The 22,785-nt window shown below is 48.2% G+C and overlaps 1 protein-coding gene across 6 annotated transcripts in view; it reads left to right on the top strand.

Annotated features, from left to right (window-relative positions):
- Positions 1-22,785, top strand: part of ACSL4 (acyl-CoA synthetase long chain family member 4) — an 80,419-nt gene that overhangs the window by 23,603 nt on the left and 34,031 nt on the right. For 3 of the 6 annotated variants that reach the window (XM_078616679.1, XM_078616680.1, XM_078616681.1), the window contains 11 exons: positions 2,542-2,594; positions 4,105-4,417; positions 7,194-7,378; positions 8,622-8,799; positions 12,683-12,792; positions 14,287-14,431; positions 15,322-15,472; positions 15,939-16,062; positions 19,066-19,137; positions 20,517-20,656; positions 21,601-21,773. In XM_078616679.1, the coding sequence (XP_078472805.1) occupies positions 4,249-4,417; positions 7,194-7,378; positions 8,622-8,799; positions 12,683-12,792; positions 14,287-14,431; positions 15,322-15,472; positions 15,939-16,062; positions 19,066-19,137; positions 20,517-20,656; positions 21,601-21,773 (1,447 nt within the window). In that variant the 5' untranslated portion in view covers positions 2,542-2,594; positions 4,105-4,248. Of the gene's footprint in view, positions 1-2,541; positions 2,595-4,104; positions 4,418-4,461; positions 7,379-8,621; positions 8,800-12,682; positions 12,793-14,286; positions 14,432-15,321; positions 15,473-15,938; positions 16,063-19,065; positions 19,138-20,516; positions 20,657-21,600; positions 21,774-22,785 lie in introns of those variants that run through there. The other 3 variants (XM_078616682.1, XM_078616683.1, XM_078616678.1) reach the window with 2 other exon arrangements.

The following is a 22,785-nucleotide window of genomic DNA, read 5'->3' as shown; positions in this document are numbered from 1 at the left end:
TTACTCCTAAGAACATTGCGCATGTAACGATTTGATGCGTGGATCATGAGCTTAAGAATCAACATCAATCGATGAGTCCATGATTCGTAACATCTATTTCACAACACTGTCAATTATAGAGAGCCATCAACATTGCCTATTTTTTCAGATTACTATGAAATCCCTACATTCACACTCCTGTTGCACCTGTGATAGATTCGTAAACAGTGTAGAGTTATGCTGCTGTAGATTATATTGTGTAGGACAATCACCCAATTTGGAAGCAGGTATTTGAGCCTGGATGATGCTTGTTACATGGTTATTATAAATATTGTATTAACCTTGAGTCGCAAGAGCCAGTGACCACATGCCAGCGCTCTAATTGCCTAAATCCCAAATGAGGAAACTTTCCAAAGTTAATAAAATACAGGCCTCAATGATGTGGGTAAAAAGTCATGTTTTTTTGTCATCGATGCTGCCGTTCACTGGTATAGTTATGCATACCTCTGCGATTTATAATGCTTATTTTGGGTTAGGTTGTGTAAATAAATTGTTTTGTAAACCTTCCTCCACTCTACACTGCCAATCAATAAAAGTGCCACGGGAATGAATCGTGACGAATTTATGACCGCTTCAGCAGCACCATCGCTGTGATGGAGAATAATCTCGCAACATTTCTATGAGTGCGACGTTTCGCCGGAGATGACATCCAGCGTCATGAGGTTGTTCACCGCAGCTCAGATCTCGAGTCATCTGAGCTGTTAACAACCTACACAGACATACAGGGTGCATAGCCTGCCGGGTAAACGCGTTCCCACCTCGTCAGCGGGTGCACCACAGCGCCCTCCATGGGAATGTGGCGCTACTGCTACAAACTTCCCGATAATATAATTAGGGTTCGGATAAACTAAACTATTTTTTTTATTTTACCAGGTAAGGCCCACTGCTATATAGCTCTTTTTCAGAAGCGACCTGGCCACTTCAAAGAAGTGTCTTGTCTTTTGTGGAAATTCATAACACCCAAATACTCTAAATGCATGTTGATTCTAAATGTGGAAGGAAAAACCAGAGGACCTGGAGAAAAATCCACACAACCACAGGGAGAGAGACACGCAAACTCCAAATATACAGCAGGCGTCAGGGTTAGAATCAAACCCACGACCTCCTGTTTACCAGGCCAGGTAATTAACATCTCGCCACCTTACCCCCACAAATACTCAGGGCCTCACTTATGTCTGAGTGGAAAGTCAGTTTACAGTTACCTCATGCAGGAAAAGTGCATAAGTATTTGGATTTTGTGGATTTTTTTCCCCAGGAACAAAAAAAAACCCTTCCTGTAACTGATATCTTAACCAGTAGTTCGGGCCCCTCTGTTCACCAACCCACACTCGCCAGCTTGGTGACGTATGATCAACAACAATCGCCATTCGCCACTAAGAGGCGGTGACTTCGCTACGGCGCTTGTGCCAGGAAATGTGCACTTTAAGGCCACGTGATGTGTCGAATGCCCGAATGCAGGTCACGGAACAGACCCAGATGCCATGCGCTGACTGAGATAGCTGGCCGATGCACCATCTTTGCCCTCTACTGTGCCAACTTGCTGTGTTTTAGCTGCCCGTAGCGCCTCTCGTTGTTGTGAGCATCGCTCCTCTTCCCTGCATTGTTGCTGGAGGGCGACTGCCTCCAACCGCCCAGTAGCGTCTTTAACGAGCCTCCTCCATTGAGGCCGATCTTGACACCGCTGGTACCAGTCATCAGCAAGTCCACTCGGCTCCACATCCTCTTGTACCGCATCAGTCCATCTCTTCTGTCGCCCATGCTGCTCCCGTTTAGCCCCCTCTATCCAGCCGAACAAAAGCTGTTTGCGCATGCGGTGGCTGGGCATGCGGGCTACATGACCCAGCCAACGCAGCCTTGCCTGCCAGAGAAGCTCACCGATGGGACTTTTTAAAGGATTTGTGAGCTCATACAATCCAGCCTGGTATGGTCAAACAACCCCCATGACTGACACAGCATGGGGAGGCCTTCATCCAAAGGTGCATTGATAAAAGGCTGTGAATTGCTGTAATGTCGGGAATTCCATGCTGAGTTAGTGTGTGGGAGGCACGCAGACACTTGCATTGAGTGGGTGGAACACACTGATAATTGATTGAATGCAATAAAAAATTCAAAACATTACGAACTACCACCCCCATACAGTACTATAAAATAACAATCTTTACCTTTTGCGTGGAGAATATATCATACTATATGAGAAAAAAAGTTTTGCCGGCTGATTTGCTGCCTGGCTCCCGCCGCGAGTGCAGCGCGTGCGTGGTGGTGGCGGCATCGTCGTGCACATCTGCGTGATGATGCCATCACCCGCCATCCCACAGCGTTACGCCGGGTGCCCGTGTGGTGCTGACATCACGCCTCGTCCCCCCCCCCCCCCGTTCACGCTCCACCCTCGGACGTGTGTCCCGAGCGAACGCTTGGGCACTATATGAATATATATTGTCTGCCTATTTATTTGCTTACTTATGTTCTCTGTGACAAAGCTAACGATAATGTTATGTATTACAGAAATAATTTTGCATCGAACAGCTCAGCGTTGGTTCAAACAAGCCGGACTGCTGGTGAGACACTGTCAAAAGCGGTGCAGACTGTTGCTTGTGCTCAACTAATGCTGCTGGAATTTTTGACTCCCAGAGAGCATCTTGTTTTACTTATATTTTGTAATTCTAGAGTTGAAGCTTTCGTGACTGCAAGGATTCGTACTCTTAGGTTTTTTCGGTAAAGTCACGTAGGTAAAAATAAATAATAAAAATAATAGAAATAAAATTATAAATCACGACGTTTCGGATGCAACACAAGTCTCCGTCATCAGGTGGGACCGTCACAGCTAAATTTACTGTATCAAGTGAGGCAAAATTCCAATATTTTGTAGTTGGAGGAACAGGTATGTAAAGGGAGACATCGTCTGCTTATTTATTTTGGACTTTAAATCTACTGTATATATTCAAAAGGGACTTTTCACAATTATAAATTCAACAATTGCAGGTGTGGAGTTGATTCTGCTATACATATCTTGAGTGCAGTCTGCTGGAAAGTGGATGCTAACGGTCTTGTCACATTACCACATATCTGCCGTAGCACAAATCCCATCTTCAATAAAGCATCTGCAACTAAATTGTCACAGGAAAGATGGATATTTATGTTTTGGTGTATTGCTCAAACGTATTCGACTCTGGTTGTCTGGTTAGATGCAGAATGGCGGACACAAATGTTTATATGCATTGGCAGTCGTGTAACGATGAGGATTATGATGATAATCTGAATCTGGTTTGGTGGCACTGTGGTTAGTCGAGCACTTGGCTCAATATAAATGTCCTGAACATCTGTGAAAAAGAGCTTCATAGCTCATCGGATTTCTCCAGGAAAAATTTTTATTCTGTGAGTGATTGATGGAATGTACGTATCACTTTGTGGGAAGTCAGTAGTAGTTTCCCTTTGGACAAACTGTCCCCCCACCATAGGATTGTGGAATTTCCACCACTGTCTCAGAGTCATAAGTGACGAGCACTAACCTATGCTTGTTTGAGACACTTTAGGCCCGGTTCACATACTGATGAATGTTCCTTTTCATAATTTTTTTGGCAAAACGAGCCATGTCTTCATTACCAACCGATGGAACACATTGCCAAGGTGATGTGGCAAATCGCCAAGATGTGTTTTGTCCAGATGTCAGTCTGCCGCTTTTGACTTTTTAACGCTTTGCAACTGAGGTTGAAAGCGTGTATGCATCAGCTCCGTCTATCCATCCATCCATCCATATTGTGGATTGGGGTGGGGGAGGCCACACTAACTCTTGTAAAGATAATCAGATCGAAACAAAACTACCAAAACTTTGAGATCCAAACCAAAGAGGACCATGTTTGCAAATGTGCAACGGCGATTTTCTCTGACAGCTGCCTGATGTCTTTCACGCTACGTTTTAAACACTTCATTAGACAACACGTGCGCACATAATCCGTGCGTACATATGATTTTTCTTCCTCTTTATAGCAATATGCTGATATTGAGGATGTTAATACGATTTAGCAAAAATATGAAGTGGAATCAAACTCTTTTTCCTTGACGGTGCAGGACTGAGACGCCATCAACCTGAGTTGAACTCTTGACCGGTGACCCCATCGTCGTCGTCGCCCATCCTCCGGCTGGCTGCCCCTGCTCGCCCGGAAACAGCCCGCCGCTCCCTCCGGGCCACCTGCCCTCCGGCTCGTCCCAGAAATGGACCTGCGACAGGAGCTGCCCTGGCCGCTGGTGCTGCCCCTGCGCGCCCTGCTGTGGGCCGTGTCGGCCATCTCGGCGCTGCCCCGGCTCCTCTTCCCGGACGAGGCCCGGCGGAGGCGCCTGGAGGCCGTGGCACGCCTCAAATCCACGAGCGGCGCCGGGAGAGGTAAGCGGCGTGTGACGCCGTGGGCGCCCGTGTGAGACGGGCCGGATGAGGGCCCCCCCCCCCCGTGCCGCATCGATCGTGGGGGTTATTGGAATGTTCGTCGCCACCGCTGTGGCTGGTCGTTGCGGGTTGGTGAAGTGAATTTTGAATTTCGCCCTGGACCTCTCTACCACTGACGTTAGCCAACTCAATAGACGAACAGATAACACTTATCCTTGTATGTATGTTGAACTTATTTTGCACCCTACGTAGCCAACCGTACTAATTGGAGGTTCAGGAGAAGGACAACAAACTAAACACAAAAAGTGTTTGTTTGCGTATGCACAGAAATGGTGTACTTTTGCCTTTGTGTTGTTTGAAACTTATGGTATTCTGGCCTGCACTTATTTTTGTTACGGTGGGTTTGCCGTGTCACTTACGGACCAGTTTCTACATGTCGTGCTGAATGGTTGTGTACAGAATAATTGTTTTCTTTACATGGAGAGGCAGATATATTTTGGAGACATATCGTTTGCTTATCCATTTTGTTATTTACGTTCTCCATAGCGACGATGCAAATTGATTATTTTTAGGCAACTCTGGTCTCTGGGTTCATGACACAGTGTGCCAACCACAGTGTCACCAAATCCATCTGTGATCCTCTACACTCCTCCATAATATTAATGGTCCTTACACTGTTACCCATGTGATCTGTTGATGCTGATTGGCATTGTTATCTTCACAGAAACTTGACAGGTGCATCGAAGCTGTTCTTGGCACATTCGACCCCATGTGGTCTACTGCTGACTGCCCCAACCCCAACAATTGCCCCATATGTACACATAATCGGGAAGAGAAGGTTGTCATGAATGGGGCATGTGTGCAGGATGAAGGAGGATAGGGTCAGCAACTTGGGAGTTTAGGAATAGAATGTGTCAGGAAAGTATCGTAGATGTAATCGTGGAGAGATGGTTGTTTTGGGTGGGACAAGTGCAGGATGGAGGAAGAAGTGGAGGGTCGGTTACCCAGACAGACATCGCTTTGGCGTCCTGAGGTCGGAGACCAACGGGAATATTTCAAGCTGCATGAAATGGTAGTGATGATGAGCTTTGGTATCAACTGTGAAATAATTGTACGATTTATTGGAAGGAACAAAAGAAGATAAGTGGATGTGTGGTGGCATCAATAGCATTGGCTGTGATGACCTTGACCTTGTAATCTCCCCTCTACATGAGCGGTAGAGTTGGCTTCAGACAGCGCAGGTAACACTACCACTTCGTCTGGATAAGAGGCCAAGTTAAAGGACTTGGGAAGTACTTGTTGGGCTTGTCTCTCTAGCTTTCATTCACTGACATCCAGTGATGTTACACAGCTGGTACTGAGATGCCAGTGGGAGAAAGAAGCAAATCATTATAAATGCCAAACGTTCCACGTCTCACATCCTTTGCTTAATCTTCTCTCCCTTGCCCGCCACTGTGAATGCTGCTCTTTTACAGCGTCTGCTCGGTAATTGTCATTCAAATCCACACCTGGCCACAAAGGTGGCCAGGTGTGGATTTGAATGACAACGGTGGCCAGGTGGCCCACGGTCAGGGCACTGACCAGGCACAGCCGAGATACCTGGGTTCAACTCCAGGCAGCCACCCTTCTCAACGGCCTCCACCTTAGTCATCAATGTATGGAATGTATGTTGAACTTCCTTCGCACCGCACGGAGCCAACCGTGCTAATCGGAGCTGCAGAGGAAGGACAACAAGCTAAACATGCAAAAACAATGACGGCACATAACAACCGTTTTCAAAAACGTGTTTGGCAAAATTCCACCTCTTGACTGTTATGTGACAATCTCAAAGCAGAGTGTATTGGAAAGTGTAACCTTTTTTGTGTAAAGAATAAAAAAAAATGCCAATTGAAGGATGTTTTCAAAAGTCCTGTGAACAATCCCTTGCTCTGCCTTTGTAGGAAACGTGGGCTTGGCATTTCTCTGTGAGATTTCTGAACAAATTAATTCTTCATCTCATGAGATGATGCTGAAAGTGGAATAAATTAAAACTCACCACTTGGGGACCTGCAAGAAAGTTAACTTTGTCAGGGTGTTCACTGTAAATAGGTTGAATGAATTGAGCCTTGAATGCATCGGCACATAAGTGTACAATTGTATTTGTACACGCCTCCGAATCTGATGCAATATACAAATGTTGCATCCACGTGATACATGTGTACGGTATTCACTGTACAGTACAGTGTGTCATACATGTGAACAGTTTTCACCATACAGGGTACTCTACAGTACAGTGTGCTATGCAGTACACCACACAGTACACAGTACTGCATAGGTAGTCTGTAAACTGTGCTGTACAGTACACTATAAAAAAACGAATGAGGATTGGCTATCTGGCAGCGTGTGTGCAGCTCTGCTCGTAATAAGCGGGGGATCGTTCTAAGCACGGTTCGTGATAACGAGTTCATACTGTTTATAAGAAACTAATCTCACGTGCGTATATGGTTGTCCCATCCATCCATGTTTTCTCCAATCCTGTTTCCTCATCACATGGGGGGTTTCCTCACTACTTCATGAGATTTCCGTATGTATTCCTATTCTCACAATGTGATGTCGAAAGTAAAAATCGGAAAAAATTACGCGATGCGAAAAACAAACAAAATTAATTATTTAGCAAAAAAAGAAATTCTAACGCGCACCTCACTTTGTTCCCTACACCATCCATCCGCTTGTCCCGTCCGCCGCCGTCGTCGTTTCCCCGCCGCGGCGCTCTCGGTGTCGACTTGCACGAGGACAGGGGGGCCGTACCGCACCGTCAGCGACTCCAGCGGGCTGCAGAGCACGCTGGCGCCGGGCGTGGACACGTTGGACCGCGTGTTCGAGATGGCCGTGGACCGATTTGCCATCCACGACTGCCTGGGCACGCGCGTGCTGCTGAGCGAGGAGGAGGAGATGCAGCCCAACGGAAAGCTCTTCAAGAAGGTAGTGGCTTGCAGAGGAGAGGTTCGGCAGGGCGGCTCACCGGTCAGAGCGCCGAGTCGGGGCTCGCAGAGAGGTAGAGAGCGGTCTCAGAGGTCGGAGCGTTGAGCTGGCGCTCACAGAGGTGGTAACCGGGTGGCTGAGAGGTCAGAGCACTGAGACAATGCCACTGAGATCCGAGGTTCGAATTCAGGCAGCTGCCCATGTTATGGCGCCATGGTGGTGAGATGATAACTACCTCGCATAGTATAGAGGAGGTCGTGGGGTCGATCCCGGCCCTGATGCCTGCTTTATATTTGGAGTTTGCGTGTTCTTCCTTTCGTTTTTCCCTACACATTTCGAATCATACATTTAGAGTATTTGGCTGCTATAAATGTCCACATGATAAACCACTTCGTTAAACTTTCATTTGTGGCCAGGTCTCTTCTGAAAAAGAGCTGTATAACTCAGTGGGACCTTGCCTGGTAAAGTAAAAAAAAACATATCCACAAAGTCAATTTGTTCTACGCGTTTGGTATCGGTCTTTACTCACCCTGCAACACCAGCATGCGTCACTGGGCGGCAGTGTGAGCCAGGATGCTTTAAGCTCATGAGCACTGCAATTTTTGGTTTAAACTAGGCTATAGTACTAAGTGCGGACCACGCGGGAGACCAGACTAAACACGGTGAACAAGTATTGGCATATGTACTTACTCATAATATTGGTTTTTGGGTCAGATCGCGTTATTTATAAATGTAAAAAATGTGTCACGTTTTTCAAAGGACAAAATTATTCACTTCTTTAGCCCACTGGTGTGCTGAAGAGAGAATCAACAGCATTTTAAAAATTTGAGTACGACGTTTCGCTGATAATTACAATCAGCTTCATCAGATGCTATATTGGACAGACGGGACCCGGAGAAAAATTCCACGCAACCACAGTTAGAGACATGCAAATTCCGAATATAGAACAGGCGTCAGGGTCGGGATCGAACCCCCATCCTGTTTATCAGGCGAGGTAGTTAACATCTCACCACTGTGCACAGGTGCAAGCCAAAGGAGCTTAGCCACCTTTGTCTATGATAAGAAACTACCCGATGGCACGTCCACTCTGGAAACGGGGCTACGGAACCGGGTTGCGGTGTGCAGGTGCTGTGTGGATTGTTACATCACAGGACCGTGAGAGGGGGGGGGGGGGTCATCCAGCTCGATTTATATTCCCGTCGTCTGGGAGCTGTTGGTTGCACCCTCTGCCCTTGGCCCGCAGGCCATCTTCGGCGACTACGAGTGGATGTCGTTTGAGGGCGTGGACAAGCGGGCCATGAAGCTGGGCAGCGGCCTCGCCGCCTTGGGACAGCAACCCCGCGCCAACATCGCCATCTTCTGCGAGACCCGCGCCGAGTGGGTGGTGAGCGCCATCGCCTGCTTCAAGTACAACTTCCCCGGTGAGAATTGGCGCTCGCGCACGGCCTCGCGAGCGACGGCACGTGCTGTTCGTGCGCGCACATGGATGCGCGCACATCTTCACGTGCGCTCGCATACGTGAACACGCACGGGTGCGCTCGCGTGACGCGCACGAGTACGCGCGTTACGTACACCCACCCACCTGCATCCGTGCACGCACAACAATGCACGCTCAAATGTGCGTCCACGTACGCGTACGTATCCGCAGCAATTACATGATACAAAGGCAACGATTCCCCTCATAGCCTTTTACAGATTATGTTAGTGAGCACCTATGAAGGCCAACACGGCACACAAGGGGGTGGGTGGCCAACACCACGCCCGGCCGCCTTTGTCTTCCCAGTGGCGATGTTTACACACTGCACCAGGTACTCATTTGAGGCCGAGTCAACCTAGTGGAGGCCCAAGACCGGTTCAGAAAATCGTCACGGGTGTTGGCCGTAAGCGGGAATCGAACTAGTGTCGCCGGGTTCGTAGTGCAGCGTGCTAACCGCTACACTACACGACGCACGCATTTACACGCACTCATATCCACCTTCACATGCACGTGCATGCAAGTGACAGCACCGCCCAGCTGTGTAAAGATTAATCGAAACAGAATGTTCAAAACAGCTCAATCAGTACCCTCCTGAACAAATTAAGATTTTTGGGCACCAATCCAGAGGGAAGAGGCAGGCGGTCTGAAGGCCGGGCATAAATCCCAGAACAAGTCAGGAAATGTCAAGCACGCACGTGTATTCTGTAACGCTTTTGAGCACGCGTTTGTCTTGGCAAGTGTTTAATTATCAGCATGGAAGCCGACGATGGGTAGCTTTCAGGGCAGAGTGTGTTTGCATTTCAAACTATTACATGCAAATACTTTTGTATTTCTTCGTGGACTTCCATCGGTAAAAAAACTGTTATTTTTCAAGTAACCTCTTTCGATTTTAATAATTAAAGTAAAAGTGATGCCACGTACGGTCAAAATGACGGCATGTGACGGCACTTTTGGCGGGAAGAACACTTAATGCGACATCACATTTTCATTTCTGCACAGAATAAATAAATACATGAATACAGTAATGCCTTGCCAACGCGAGGGTTAGGTTCCTGAAAACCCTTCCCGTTGGTAAACTTAAACCTGATGGGGAAAATAGAGTTAATGGACCAAGGTCGTGAGTGAACATATGAATCTCATAAACATTGTTTATGTTCACTAAAATTAACCACAACGCACTACATAAATGGAACGTCAGTGACGTTTAAGAACATGTTTAATTAAGAAAAGTACAGTAAATTAATCTGCATTAACTTTTGATGATGATGAGGCACTTAAATCACCAACGCTTCTGCTCGTACGCTGAGGGGCCATACTTGAAATTTACGTAAAATTAGAAAAAAATGACAAACATGAAAAATGTATATCAATCTAGTCTGATATGTTTAAGCACAAAAAGGTAATACAAGAATCACAAATGTTAAATATACAATTATGTTGTGAGACGAGCGTGAATATGAGCGATGGCAGAGGTAGCAATGTGGAGAAGAGAGAGGGGTGGGTAGCGACAGCCAGCGGTGTCTCCTTGCGTCTCTTCTTGCGAGTCTGCAACACAACATGGCGCATGCCACGCAGCAGCGCAAATTCTGATTTCACAACTCGGCGTGACGACTCTTCATTCGCGTATCACTCAAACCGAGATGCTCACGGTTGGTCAACAGGTAAACGGAAGTACTTGGGTTAGAGACCTACATCCACGTGTATTCAAATCTCGAGGTTGGTTACTTTGCGGTTGGCGAAGTAGACCATCCACAATGCCCATCTCTAGACCTGATTATTCGGCATTACCATGACATCGGGAGCCCACTCCTGGTACATTGTTAACTCTAACCCAAATACCAAGGAACAATGTGGTTCCAGTATCAGGTAGTACAGCAAGTAGCTTCCTCACAGACTCAGTCGGGATGAGCACCACCCACTTTAGACTTTTTTATTATTATTTTTAGCTTCAATATCACTCTGTATGTGACTCTTTTTTGAAAGACGTGGGGGAGGTTTGTCAGAAAGGAAGTCATTGCTTTAGTGTGATTGCTGTCCCCACTGATGACCTGCTCTTAAAGGAAGTAGGATGCCGGTTGGTATGGGAGGTGGAGGGGAGAGGGTTGCCGGGCTGTAGGAAGTAGTTTTAGTGGAGAGGTGGGGGACGAGTAGGGGAGGGGGTGGGGGTTAGTTGGGGAGGGGGGCGGCAGGAAGTGGTCTCAAACACAGCTGGCTGTGAGAGCCAGCGAGCAGTGCGTCACAAGCAGGGACGCGAACGCACGCACAGATGCATTCCCACGCACTGCTCGTTTACAGTGCTGGCACGCACGCACCCAGCGCCCGTGCGCACGTGTTTACACATCGAAGAGAATAGTTACAACAGCTGCTGCTGCTTCTTCTGCTGCAGTATCCGTTTATTCATCCAGGAAAGCCTCGCTGAAACTAAGCAAACTTTTCAGGAAAGTCTGGCATGGGGTCGTTGTCACTAATTCTATTGATATTTTCTTCCACGTTTCAGTTGTGTTCATTTGTGGAGCGCCTCAGACCAAATCACTAGGAATGCTCCCGATCTTGTCAATTCTTCGGAAGCTAAGCAGGGGTGAGCCTGGGTTGAGACTGGGTGGGTGACCACCATGTATAACAGGTTTTGTCGGCTGAGGGGATTTGTCTTGTGGGCATCAGATAGCGGTGCAGAACAATCCAATGTTGTAATGTACTTCTAAGCTCCCGTGTCTATGCTTTCAACCAACCCGCACAGACCATCTTAGTGGAGTTGTGGTCAAAAAAATCCCAGTGCCTGTGCGTGTGGAGGCCCTCGTCCTGCGGTAGATTGTCAAAAGGTTTATCCGTGTACTCATCAGAGGCATATATTTTGAATGCTTTCCCGCTGCACAAACGTTGCAATCAAGCACCGCCTTCAAACAACAGCTCAAGACTCACCTTTCCTTGCTCACCAATTCCGGCTCGCCTGTTCCCTCTTTTGTCTACAGGCTCTCCTGTTCAGGCTTTCCTGTTCTGGCTCTCCTGTTCAGGCTCTCCTGTTCAGACTCTCCTGTTCAGGCTCTCCTGTTCAGGCTCTCCTGTTCAGGCTCTCCTGTTCAGGCTCTTCTGTTCCGGCTCTCCTATTCAGGCTCTCCTGTTCTGGCTTACCCATCTGGCTCTTCTGTTGACTTGCATCCCACTGGGATTTTTGCACACAGTGTTGGTGTACGGTGCTTTTTCTGCAATATTTTGCTGTCTTTTCTTGGATTTTCTGTTTTCACATATTCACTTTAAGATGTTTTCTTGTTCATGTTTTTTGTTTGTTGCGGTTGCACCCGATTCAAGAGCCGAATGGCTCACAGGGCTATACCTAATAAATGAACTTGAAAATAAATGAACTTGAACTGTTCAGGCCAGCAATTCGAGGGACTGAACTCTGGCTCCATGCCTCCCGAGACCGCGTTCGAACAATGCATCTGATTCTTGAGATATGTGCGCATTAGAAATTGCGTTCATGATTATAGTAATTATCTGCTCATAAAGTTTCATCACCCCTATCTGTATTTTGTCTTTCCCATGATCCTTAAAGACTCGGGATGCTGTCATGCTTGTCTGTGGTTCCTGGCGATTGCCCCAGAATCTGAAGTCCAGTATAAATATTAAGATGTTTTCTGCCAGTTTGAGTGTTTATACGTGAGATGTTGCATGTGCACACATGGATAATGTGTCTCTCGCACTTCCGATTAGCATGCTTGGCCACGTACGGTGCAAAGAAAGTCCAAAATACATACATACATACATGTCGTTGTTGTCATACCTGTGAGGGCTGACCATTGTTGTTGTTTGTTGTTGCCGTTGTTACACAGTGGTGACGCTCTACGCAACGCTGGGCGAGGATGCAATTGCTTACGGCCTCAACGAGTCCGGAGTCACGCACGTCATCACCAGCGCCGACCTGCTCGAAAAGAAACTGCAGGTATTGCCCGTCACCTGGAATACCTTCCCAGTGTCAAGTTGGTTTTGTTTAGTTGGGTGATAACTCCACAGAGACCAGGACAGTCTCTCATCTGAACTAAAACGAAGCTATCCTTATTGTACCAGCTAAGGCCCCACTGAGCTATATAGCACTTTTTCAGAAGTGACCTGTCCACAGATGATAGCTTATTGTCTGTAAATGTATATGTAGAGCAGAGAAATACGCGGTGCCCACAGTTAAGCGGGTGCAACGGAGGCCAAACAGCTGCTATGCTGTGTCCGGAGGTTGGCGCCTAGGAGACGGGAGATGGGGGGTGATGACAAGAGATTAATGGGACAACTGGCGCCGGCCTGGCGGCAGCTTACGTGGAAACACGTGAGGGCTCGGGATGAGCAGGGGGATATAAACGGTCCGTGTGTGAGCGAGGGGAGTTGTTGTCGCCGGCAACCAAGAGTGAAGACATCTCGCTGCTGCCGCTCCAGCCGTCAACGGGACCTCAACCCTCACGCCGTCGCCGGGCGGGTGTTGGCTGAACCCCCCGCCTGGGACAGACGGGTGAGCGGGTCTGAGGGAGCGTAGGTGAGGGCAGTGGTGGAGACGCTGTGTGCGGAGACGCTGTGTGCGGAGACGCTGAGAGCAGAGCTGCTCTGTGCAGGATAAGTGAGGTGCAGAATAGATAAGTTAAGTAGATGTGACCGTACTGTTAGTTATAGGAGTGCCTAGAACTGGCACGAGAACAGGTGAATAAAGTGTAAGCAGGTGACTTGTAACAACGTGACGGTGTGAGTAATTTTTGAAGACACTACCAATAGAAGCCAAATACTCTAAACGCATATTCTTTGGGTCTTTCGGTGAAGTCACGTAGATAGGTTCAAAGAAAATACCAAAAAACTACGACGTTTCGATCGCAACACAAGCGTCCGTCATCAGGAAGATTGGGTTGTTTACCTTTAGAAGCTATAACCCCCTCTTCCTGATGACGACCGCTTGTTTCGCGATCAAAACGTCATAGTTTTTTTGTTATTTTTTGTTATTTTCTTTCAACCTATCTACGTGACTTTACCGAAAGACCCAAAGAATATGAATTCCTGCAGTTACGAAAGCTTTAAGTCAAGATTTTACTCTAAACGCATGTTTCTAAATGTGGAGGGAAAAACCAGAGGACCTGGATAAAAATCCACACGACCACGGGGAGAACACATGAAAACTCCAGATATACAGCAGCAGGCGTCAGGCTCGGGATCGAACCCACGTCCTCCTGCGCACCAGGCGGAGTAGTTAACATCTCATAGCCACCGCGGCACCCACGCAATTGGGATTACAAGTAGAAATATCAAACCTTACTACAAACACTGGCAGGACCCTCCAGACAAAGAGCGGGGCTTTCCTGGGCAAACAAGCAATATAAGAATTACAAATAATAATAAACCAGCGGAGTGCTTTATTTGCGCGCTGACCGTCACTGACCTCCCCAACTCCGTGGCCGCGTCGCAGGCGATCCTCATGCAGGTGCCGCGCCTGCGCTACGTGGTGCTGGTGGACGGCACGTCGAGCGGCATTGCCGGGGTCAAACTGCCCCGCGGCATCGAGGTGATGGGCATGAGCGACGTGGAGGAGCTCGGCGATAAACCCCAGCACCGTACGTCACACACGCAAGGACGCACCACGTGCACACGTGCACGCACTCGCGCTCAACAGCATGAGCACAAAGACACTCGTGCGCACGCAATTGGTAATGGGTTTTTGGGTCGGATCATCATGTGAGTAAAAGCACAATTGATGTGTGGTTACACCCTCTTCCACCTGACACAGTGAGATAAATAGCACTGTCGTGTGATGAACAAACGTGCCAATTTGTTATTGCTTCAGCTCATCGGTGTTTTGGAGAGCAATCCACAACATTTGACATTTCGGAACAACCAGCATCATCAGGCAATTTACAGAATTGTCAAAATGTACTCCAGCCTTCGGCCTTAAATAGATGGCACGTTTCTTCCGTGAAAACTTCATTTATTTGGCTGTGTGGGGTGGAGGACGGTGTATGACACACATTGGCATTTTACCCACGTGGCAATGAGAACCCCAAAACCACTGATTTCATAATATCAGTCGCGAAGGCCTACGTGTTAAATTACAGATATACATGTGTATACGCTCGCACCGACTGCTAAACCACACGTACATGTACACACAAGACAAAGACCCCCTCCCCCCGTGCGGGTGGTGAGTGGTGGCACGGCAGTTGACGTACTGCGCTACAAACCCCGCAGCCCGAGTTTAATTCCCGCTCGTGGCCAACACCGACGACGGATTTCTGAACCGGTGAGACCGATCTCGCGCGATGAGTAAACGTCTGCATTGGGGGAGACGAAGGCTTGCCGGGCATGGTGCCGGTCACACCACCCCCTTCGTGCTGCGCGCCGACCTCCGTAGGCGTTCGCCTGCAATATCAGTCGCCCCAAGCAGCCTTGTCGTGTGGGTTACGCAGGGAGGCGGGGTGACTGTGTTGCGTTGGGTGTGCGAGCGCAGGGCAGCGCGCGCGCGATCGTCCCGGCCCGCGCGACCTGGCCGTGGTGATGTACACGAGCGGCTCCACCGGCATCCCCAAGGGCGTGCGCATTGCCCACTCCAACCTGGTGGCGGCCATCACCGGCATGTACCTGCGCATCAACGACATCTGGTGAGGCCGGCGCGCCCCGCGGCAGGGGGATTGCGCCTTCCCCCCCCCCCGCTGTGTGCCAGTGACGCTACGATGTGTCACATGAGTAACCGGTGTCCACGGAGCTGTAGCACTGCATGCGAACTGTTGCCACGCACGCACGCTCGAAGGTACGCATGCCTGCAGGATCTCAATCGCCACCCGTTGCATCTATGGGACCTTTTAGTCTTGTTCTCCACTCTAACACTGGTGAGACAAGGCCATAGAGGTGTAGGCCATTTGGTTTCAAAGTCGATGCAAACATTATCGGGGGATGTTTGTTTGCATTTTTTTCCACGGGTATGTGTGGCAAATGAAGACTTGGTGCCTTGCAAATGTTATATATTTGTTATTGACATCAAGGGCAAAGCCTCTTCTTACCACCGGTGGTGGTCTGCATGGCGGGTTGTTGAGCGGCTCTGCTGCCCTGTGCCGTGTCGCCTCGCAGTGGAGATGACACGTATATCGGGTACCTGCCCTTGGCGCACGTGCTGGAGCTGGGCGCCGAGATGGTCTGCCTCTCCCGGGGCTGCCGCATCGGCTACTCGTCGGCGCAGACGCTCACAGACCAGGTAGGAGAACGGCACCAGGTATGGCCGCCGCTGCTGCCTTTGGCACCATCGCGATCGCCGTCTCTGTGTGAGCTTCAACACCGCCGTCGTCGTCCTTGTAGTAATCATCGTCCTAACCCAAAGCCTGATCATCAGAGGTGTGGACTCGAGTCATGCGACTTGGACTCGAGTCAGACTCGAGTCATGATTTTGATGACTTCAGACTCGACTTGGACTTGCCTCATCTTTGACTCGACTTGACTCGGGACTCGAGAGCAAAGACTTGAGACTTACTTGTGACTTGCACAACAATGACTTTGTCCCACCTCAGAGGTGTGGACTCGAGTCATGCGACTTGGACTCGAGTCAGACTCGAGTCATGATTTTGATGACTTCAGACTCGACTTGGACTTGCCTCATCTTTGACTCGACTTGACTCGGGACTCGAGAGCAAAGACTTGAGACTTACTTGTGTCTTGCATAACAATGACTTTGTCCCACCTCTGCTGATCATCACCTTTATGTTACAGTGTTAAGAATGATCAATATTATTGATTTCGATAATGTTGAAGTTTTGTGCAAAACTAGCTACTACTGGCCAAGACTAATTAGAGAATCTATCGAAATTGAAAGAAATCAAAATAATTTTAAACGTTCGGAGAGCTACCGTCTTAGTGCTGCGTGGAAGCGAATCATCAAATAATACATTCTTTAAATGCATGCCTACAAAGGGCAGCGTACTTCAATAGGGATTACTGTTGGTAGGGCTATTTTAATAAACACAATAGACAGGAAGGACAAGTTCAAAGGGCTCGCATAATGTACATGCATAATGTACGTTGACTCAGTAATCCCCCCCCCCCATCATTGTGCAAGAGCGCAGAAGGGTGGTCACCACATCTACACCTCTATAGAAGGAACGAAACAGACTTCTCCACAAATCTGGCTGTCGCCTGATGAAGCTAGTTGTAATTACTGGCGAAGCGTCGTACTCAGTTTGTAAATGTTGTGGCTTGGCTCTCCAACACACAACCGGTGTGCTGTACTAGTACACTACATTATACACTACTATACACAATACACTACACGACTATACACTACACTACACTATACACTACACTATACACTACACTATACACTACACTATACACTACACTATACACTACACTATACACTACACTATACACTACACTATACACTAGTGCTGTACTCGTGACGAATTGGCACGTTCTGTTTACGTGACAACCCTTACTAGTTGGCTGTGTGGCGGGTTTTAAGGACACATTTATATATTTACGCGATCTAACCCAAAAACCACTTATGGATGATATTGTCTCTGTTTGTATAATAATCAACAAAATTCACCAATCTCCTGTCCAGACTTGACAATCATTGTGGTTTCCTTTACGTGTTTCCAGGTTTATCGTCCTTATTGTCTTTATTTTCACCTTCATCATCATTGTCAATCGACTTAAGTATTACTCATATCGTTATCATCGTGAGCTTTATTTTATCTCCGCTCTCGTCAACAAGCAGTAAATATGCATGACTGCCATCATAGTCATCATATTCACTTTCGTTTTCATTGTTGGCATCAATTTGCATCTTGACAGTCATCACCACCATCTTGAGGGTCATCAGCACCACTTACCACCACCATCATCATCATCTCCATCGTTATCTTTAGTTTTTATAGTCATCACCATTGTCTTTACCGTCATCTTTGTTATGGCCTTCATAATCGTCTGACAAGATTGGCCGCATTCAAAGTGGTTCTGTGGTAGGAATGGAGGGACTAAGTTACCCTCTCAACCCTTTCCCGTTCTGAGACATTTGTAAGTTGCAGGGTGGGTGTCCCGTTTGCCGCCGAATCTTCGAACGCACAAGTGGTTGGCATTCATTTTTATTTAGAGAGGCATAGCACCATTGGTTTTAAAGACATTGTACTCACCGCAGGGAAGAGTAGCGACACGACCACCGCACTCTATGATAGCTGGCGCCAAAAACTGTGCCACACCCCCTCTCGTAATGGCCTTGTGGGAGCCTTGGTACCGATAAAGTTATTTTATTTTACCGTACGTGTATGTCATCGGAACGGAATTGGAGGAAAAGCCTATGACGTACACGTACGTCATCGGAATGGGAACGGTTGAATGAGATTTCACTCATTTGGGATTATACATCAATAGATCAATGTTTATTTGTTACACGGAAAGTCCCATTCAACCGGTTACCCAGCGAGATTGCAAGGGTGTTCCCATGGTACATGGGCACAACAACAATGACATCAAAGTGATCTTTACCGAGAATCCGTCAACAACGGAACAGACTGCGTCAGAGGTGAACACCGCGCTCTCAGAACACACAGCAGGACCCGACTGCAAAAAACGAACTTCACTAGACCCTCCTGGAAGAGATTCATGAGACTGACTCGAGGCTTGCCGTGGTAAACGAATGTAATAAAATAAAAGACTGTCGACCGGGCATCTGTGAAACTACTGGACATCTGTGAAAAAGAGCTGTATCGTTCATCAGCTTCCTCCAGTATGAATACAAATTCTGATTCTGAAATAAAATATTCTGATAGCTCTTTTTCAGGAGCAACCTGTCCACAAATGATAGATCAACGAAGTGGCTTATCACGTGGAAATGTTAAACCCGCACCCGCCAGCTGTGAGCTGAATGCCGTCACCACACAGTGTGGTGACAGCAACACTCTCCAGCGGTGTGTGACTGTGGTTATCCAGAACAGCCCGTACAACATATAACGATGGAATGGCCGATCCACAAATACAGAGATACACTCCTCGCTACTTCTGACGCGGTTGTGTGGCTTGACCACCTGAATGTTAAATTGTCGTTGTTGCTCTGCATCCACATCAGCCGTCGGAAAGAAAGACCACGTGGTGCACGCGGTGAGGCCGTGCTATCGCCTGCCTCCTGCCGTGGGACACTGTGTGACGTTGCTTCCTCACTCGTTGATCCCCGCTTCCCGACGGCTGTCTTCTCTCCGCCACCCCGCAGTCGACTCGCATCAAGAAGGGCAGCCAGGGGGACGTGACCATTCTGAGGCCGACACTCATGGCTGCCGTTCCCGTGAGTATTCTGCGACGGCGAGTCTGCTGTGTGTGGATCTTTGTGCACCTCCGATTGGCACGGTTGGCTTCGTACGATGCGAAAGAAGTTCAACATACATATGTAGCGAGTCCAACCGAGTCGCAGACGTTGTTCTTGAGAGGCAACACATTTATAACACAACACGTCTATACAAAGGGGTAACTGCCCCTTCACCAGATACAGCCTAGAGTGGTGACCACCCAGCTAACTACACTACCATACAGGAGTTATGGATACGACGGACTGGACCCCCCCTCGGGTCCCGGGCCACTTCAGACAGAGAGCGTGGAGCTTCCAGGTTGCAGAACGAAGCGACCCCGGTCCCTCTCAGGGACCCACCTTACATCTTCCCGCGTCGGGGCCGGCTTCGCCCAGGCCCCGCCCACCTTCGCGAGCGTTCTAAGCTCCCTCCCGACCCCTCTCGAGAGCTCCCCCCGGACACGTGATCACCCCCTAGCCCCCCCCCACCTGGGGGCCTCTCTATGGACACTCCGGATCACGTGTGTACGGGGTCAACCAGAGTGTCATGGCCCGGGGCAACCCTGTCCCTGGGCTGACACTCTCCCGCTCCCCCTGTGGGAGCCCGCACGCCACGCGCGGTGCCCGTGCTATCCCAGCGCTCACCAAGCCCCGCTAGGGCTGGTACTACACCCGCCTACGGGGTGTACCCGATGACGTTGCATCGCACGCCGTGCTCTACTAGAGCCGGCCTCACTCGGCAACACACACGATGCTTAACACGTGGGCTTTCGCGACCAATATTATGGACACACGATGTTGTCCGCCACGTAAGTACATCGCACGCCACGGCGATGTATAGTACACCCACTGTCGCCATAGAACGGCCCATTTATTTCGTTACACATGTGTGGGTGGCGCAGTGGTTACATTGGTGCCCTACGGCAAGAAGGGTCTGTGGTCTATTCCCCACTCACGCACCTTTCTGTGTGGGGTTTGTACGTTCTCCCCCCTGTTCTGGGTTCTCTGGTTTCCTCTCATAGCGAAAAAACATAGAATGTAACTGATATTGGCCAAATATCTAAATGCTAAAAAATAACCTTCAAATTACTCATTTGGGATGACATGTAGCAGCATCACCCCCCTACTGCGAAAAATTGTCAGGACCCTCATGAAAAAAAAGAGTCTTGAAATTCAGAGAGGCCTTTCTGGCTAAACAAGCTTCGTGATAATAGTAATGTGAACCCTCGGCCACATTCTCCCAACACTGGCCACGCCCGTCTATGTCCGCTCCTCCCCTGATGCCGCCACTTGCGGCTAGAACGGTCGGCTGCGTACGCTGCAAAAGACGTTCAACATAAATGCGCACATTGGTGCGCCCCTCGCCCTGGTCTCTGCAGGAGATCATGGAGCGCATCTACAAAGGCGTCATGGGCAAGGTGCAGTGCATGAGCCTCCTGCAGAGGATCGTCTTCAAGCTGGCCTACAACTACAAGCTGGAGCAGCTGGAGCGAGGCTTCGACACGCCGCTCTGCAACCGGTGACGCCTCGATTGTTGAGCAAACTGGCAACCAGTGACTTCAGTTGTTTCGCGATTTGGCAACCGATAAAACACTTCAGTTAAGCAAACTGACAACTGCTGACACTTCAGTTTATTAGCGAAGTTTCAACTTTTGACTCTTCAAGTTTTGAGTGAATTTGAATCTCGTGACACAAAAAAGCCATTGTATGTAAATTTCGTTTTTCATTTAGTTTTTCCAAATTCCAGCTCTGAGATGTATCTATAATACATTTCATTTCCATGTGACTCCTATCAGGGCATATAAAAGGTGTGTCCCTCGTGTGGATAAAATAATTGTACTCGAATCAATTCAGAAGTAGTTCCGAAAAGTAATCTTTTAGTCGGGCTGTTCTCTCACAGAGTGATGCACTGATAACTGTAGGGTGGTCCGAATGGAAATGTCTTCGTCTCAAGGCTCGATAACTGAAAAATGCAAAAGGGATAACGAAAAGATTTACGTTGCATTTTTAACGATAATCATTTCGATGTAAAATGCTCCACAGAATATTAGCTCGCACTCAATGAGAGAGAATGACTCGGAGGCACGAGAAAGCACAGCCGATGAGGAAAGCAGTCACACGATGAGCTGGCACCAACAATTGCCCAAGCTCTGGGGTCCTCTACATATTAAGGTGTAATTGGCCAATTGATGAGTGTTTTCATGCAGTCACTGGCGATCCGGCTGAGACCATCCAGCTCATTAAACACGAGAGGCTGGTTTTGCATAAGCACCTGAACAAAACTGGCCTCTTATCTATGCTGGCTCGGCGATTGACATGGCCAATCAGCAAAATAATTTAAACTTTTTTAAAAATATACTTAATTTGACGTAAGGGGCAACATTTTTTTTAACATCGTGGGCAAACAGGAGAGAGAACGTTTGAGGAACGCGCGACTGTGTGGATTTCCCCTGCGGTGCACAGTCTCGTGTTCAACAAGCTTCGTGCGCTGCTGGGCGGCAACGTGAGGCTGCTGTTGTCGGGCGCGGCGCCGCTGTCCCCGCGCACGCAGCGCTTCATGAACGTGTGCTTCTGCTGCCCTGTGGGGCAGGGCTACGGGCTCACGGAGACCTGCGCTGCCGGCACTATCGCCGAGCGTGAGTATCCCAGAACACCAGCAGCAACTCTAGTCATGAGACTGACCCATGGGTAACACAGCAGCAGATGTTTCAGTGTTCATGGGTCCTGCCCACAGCAGTAACAACAGCATTGAGTCTGAAAAAATAAGAACAGGTTTTACCCTCTCTGGCAATAGAACAGGTGTTGAGATTCATCTTGTTGGTTCTTTCGGTAAAGTCACGTAGAAGGGAAATAATAAAATAATAAAAATTAAACATAATAAAATACAATTCTCACGACGTTTTGGCCACAACGCAAGCAGCCGTCTTTCCGACAGACCTGTTCTTCACCTGAGGACGGCTGCTTGCGTTGTGGCCAAAACGTCGTGAGAATTGTATTTTATTATGTTTAATTTTTATTATTTTATTATTTACCTTCTACGTGACTTTACCGAAAGAACCAATAAGATGAATCCCTGCTGTCACGAAAGCTTTAAATCGAAATTTAGGTGTTGAGATGTTCAAACACCAAACCTTTTGCAAAGAATCATTGAGTCTGAGAAGTAAAACTGCAGCAGCAACTTGGTTAGTGAGTCTTACTCATGACAACAGCAATATTAATGAGGTTGAACAAATGGTGAGAGATGTTAACATCATCCATAATTCATAATCAACGTGTTAAATCATCCATAATACAGGTTTTTTTTGGGGGGTCAGATCGCGTTAATATAAATGTGTCGTTAAACCCGCTACCACCCGACACAGCCAATTCGTAAGGTTTTGCACGTAAACAAGGCATGCCACTCATTCAGCACACCGGTGTGTTGGAGAGTAAACCCACACATTTACAATTGTAAACATCAGTCTACTGGACATTTGTGAAAACGAGCTTCATAGCTCATCGGATTTTTCCGGGTCTAAATGAAGATTCTGATTCGGAGCCAGGAGCCCCACGCTGCATTGCACACCGTACTGGAATTAAGAGGCGCTTGCTCGCTGCACTAGCATCGATAGCCTTTGTGTGTGTGTGCGCGTGCACGGTATTGTGGCG

Source organism: Lampetra planeri, chromosome 51, assembly GCF_965212315.1.
Source record: "Lampetra planeri chromosome 51, kcLamPlan1.2.h2, whole genome shotgun sequence".
NCBI lineage: Eukaryota > Metazoa > Chordata > Hyperoartia > Petromyzontiformes > Petromyzontidae > Lampetra > Lampetra planeri.
Note: the sequence above shows the minus strand (reverse complement) of the source record. Positions and strands in the feature narration are given on the sequence as shown.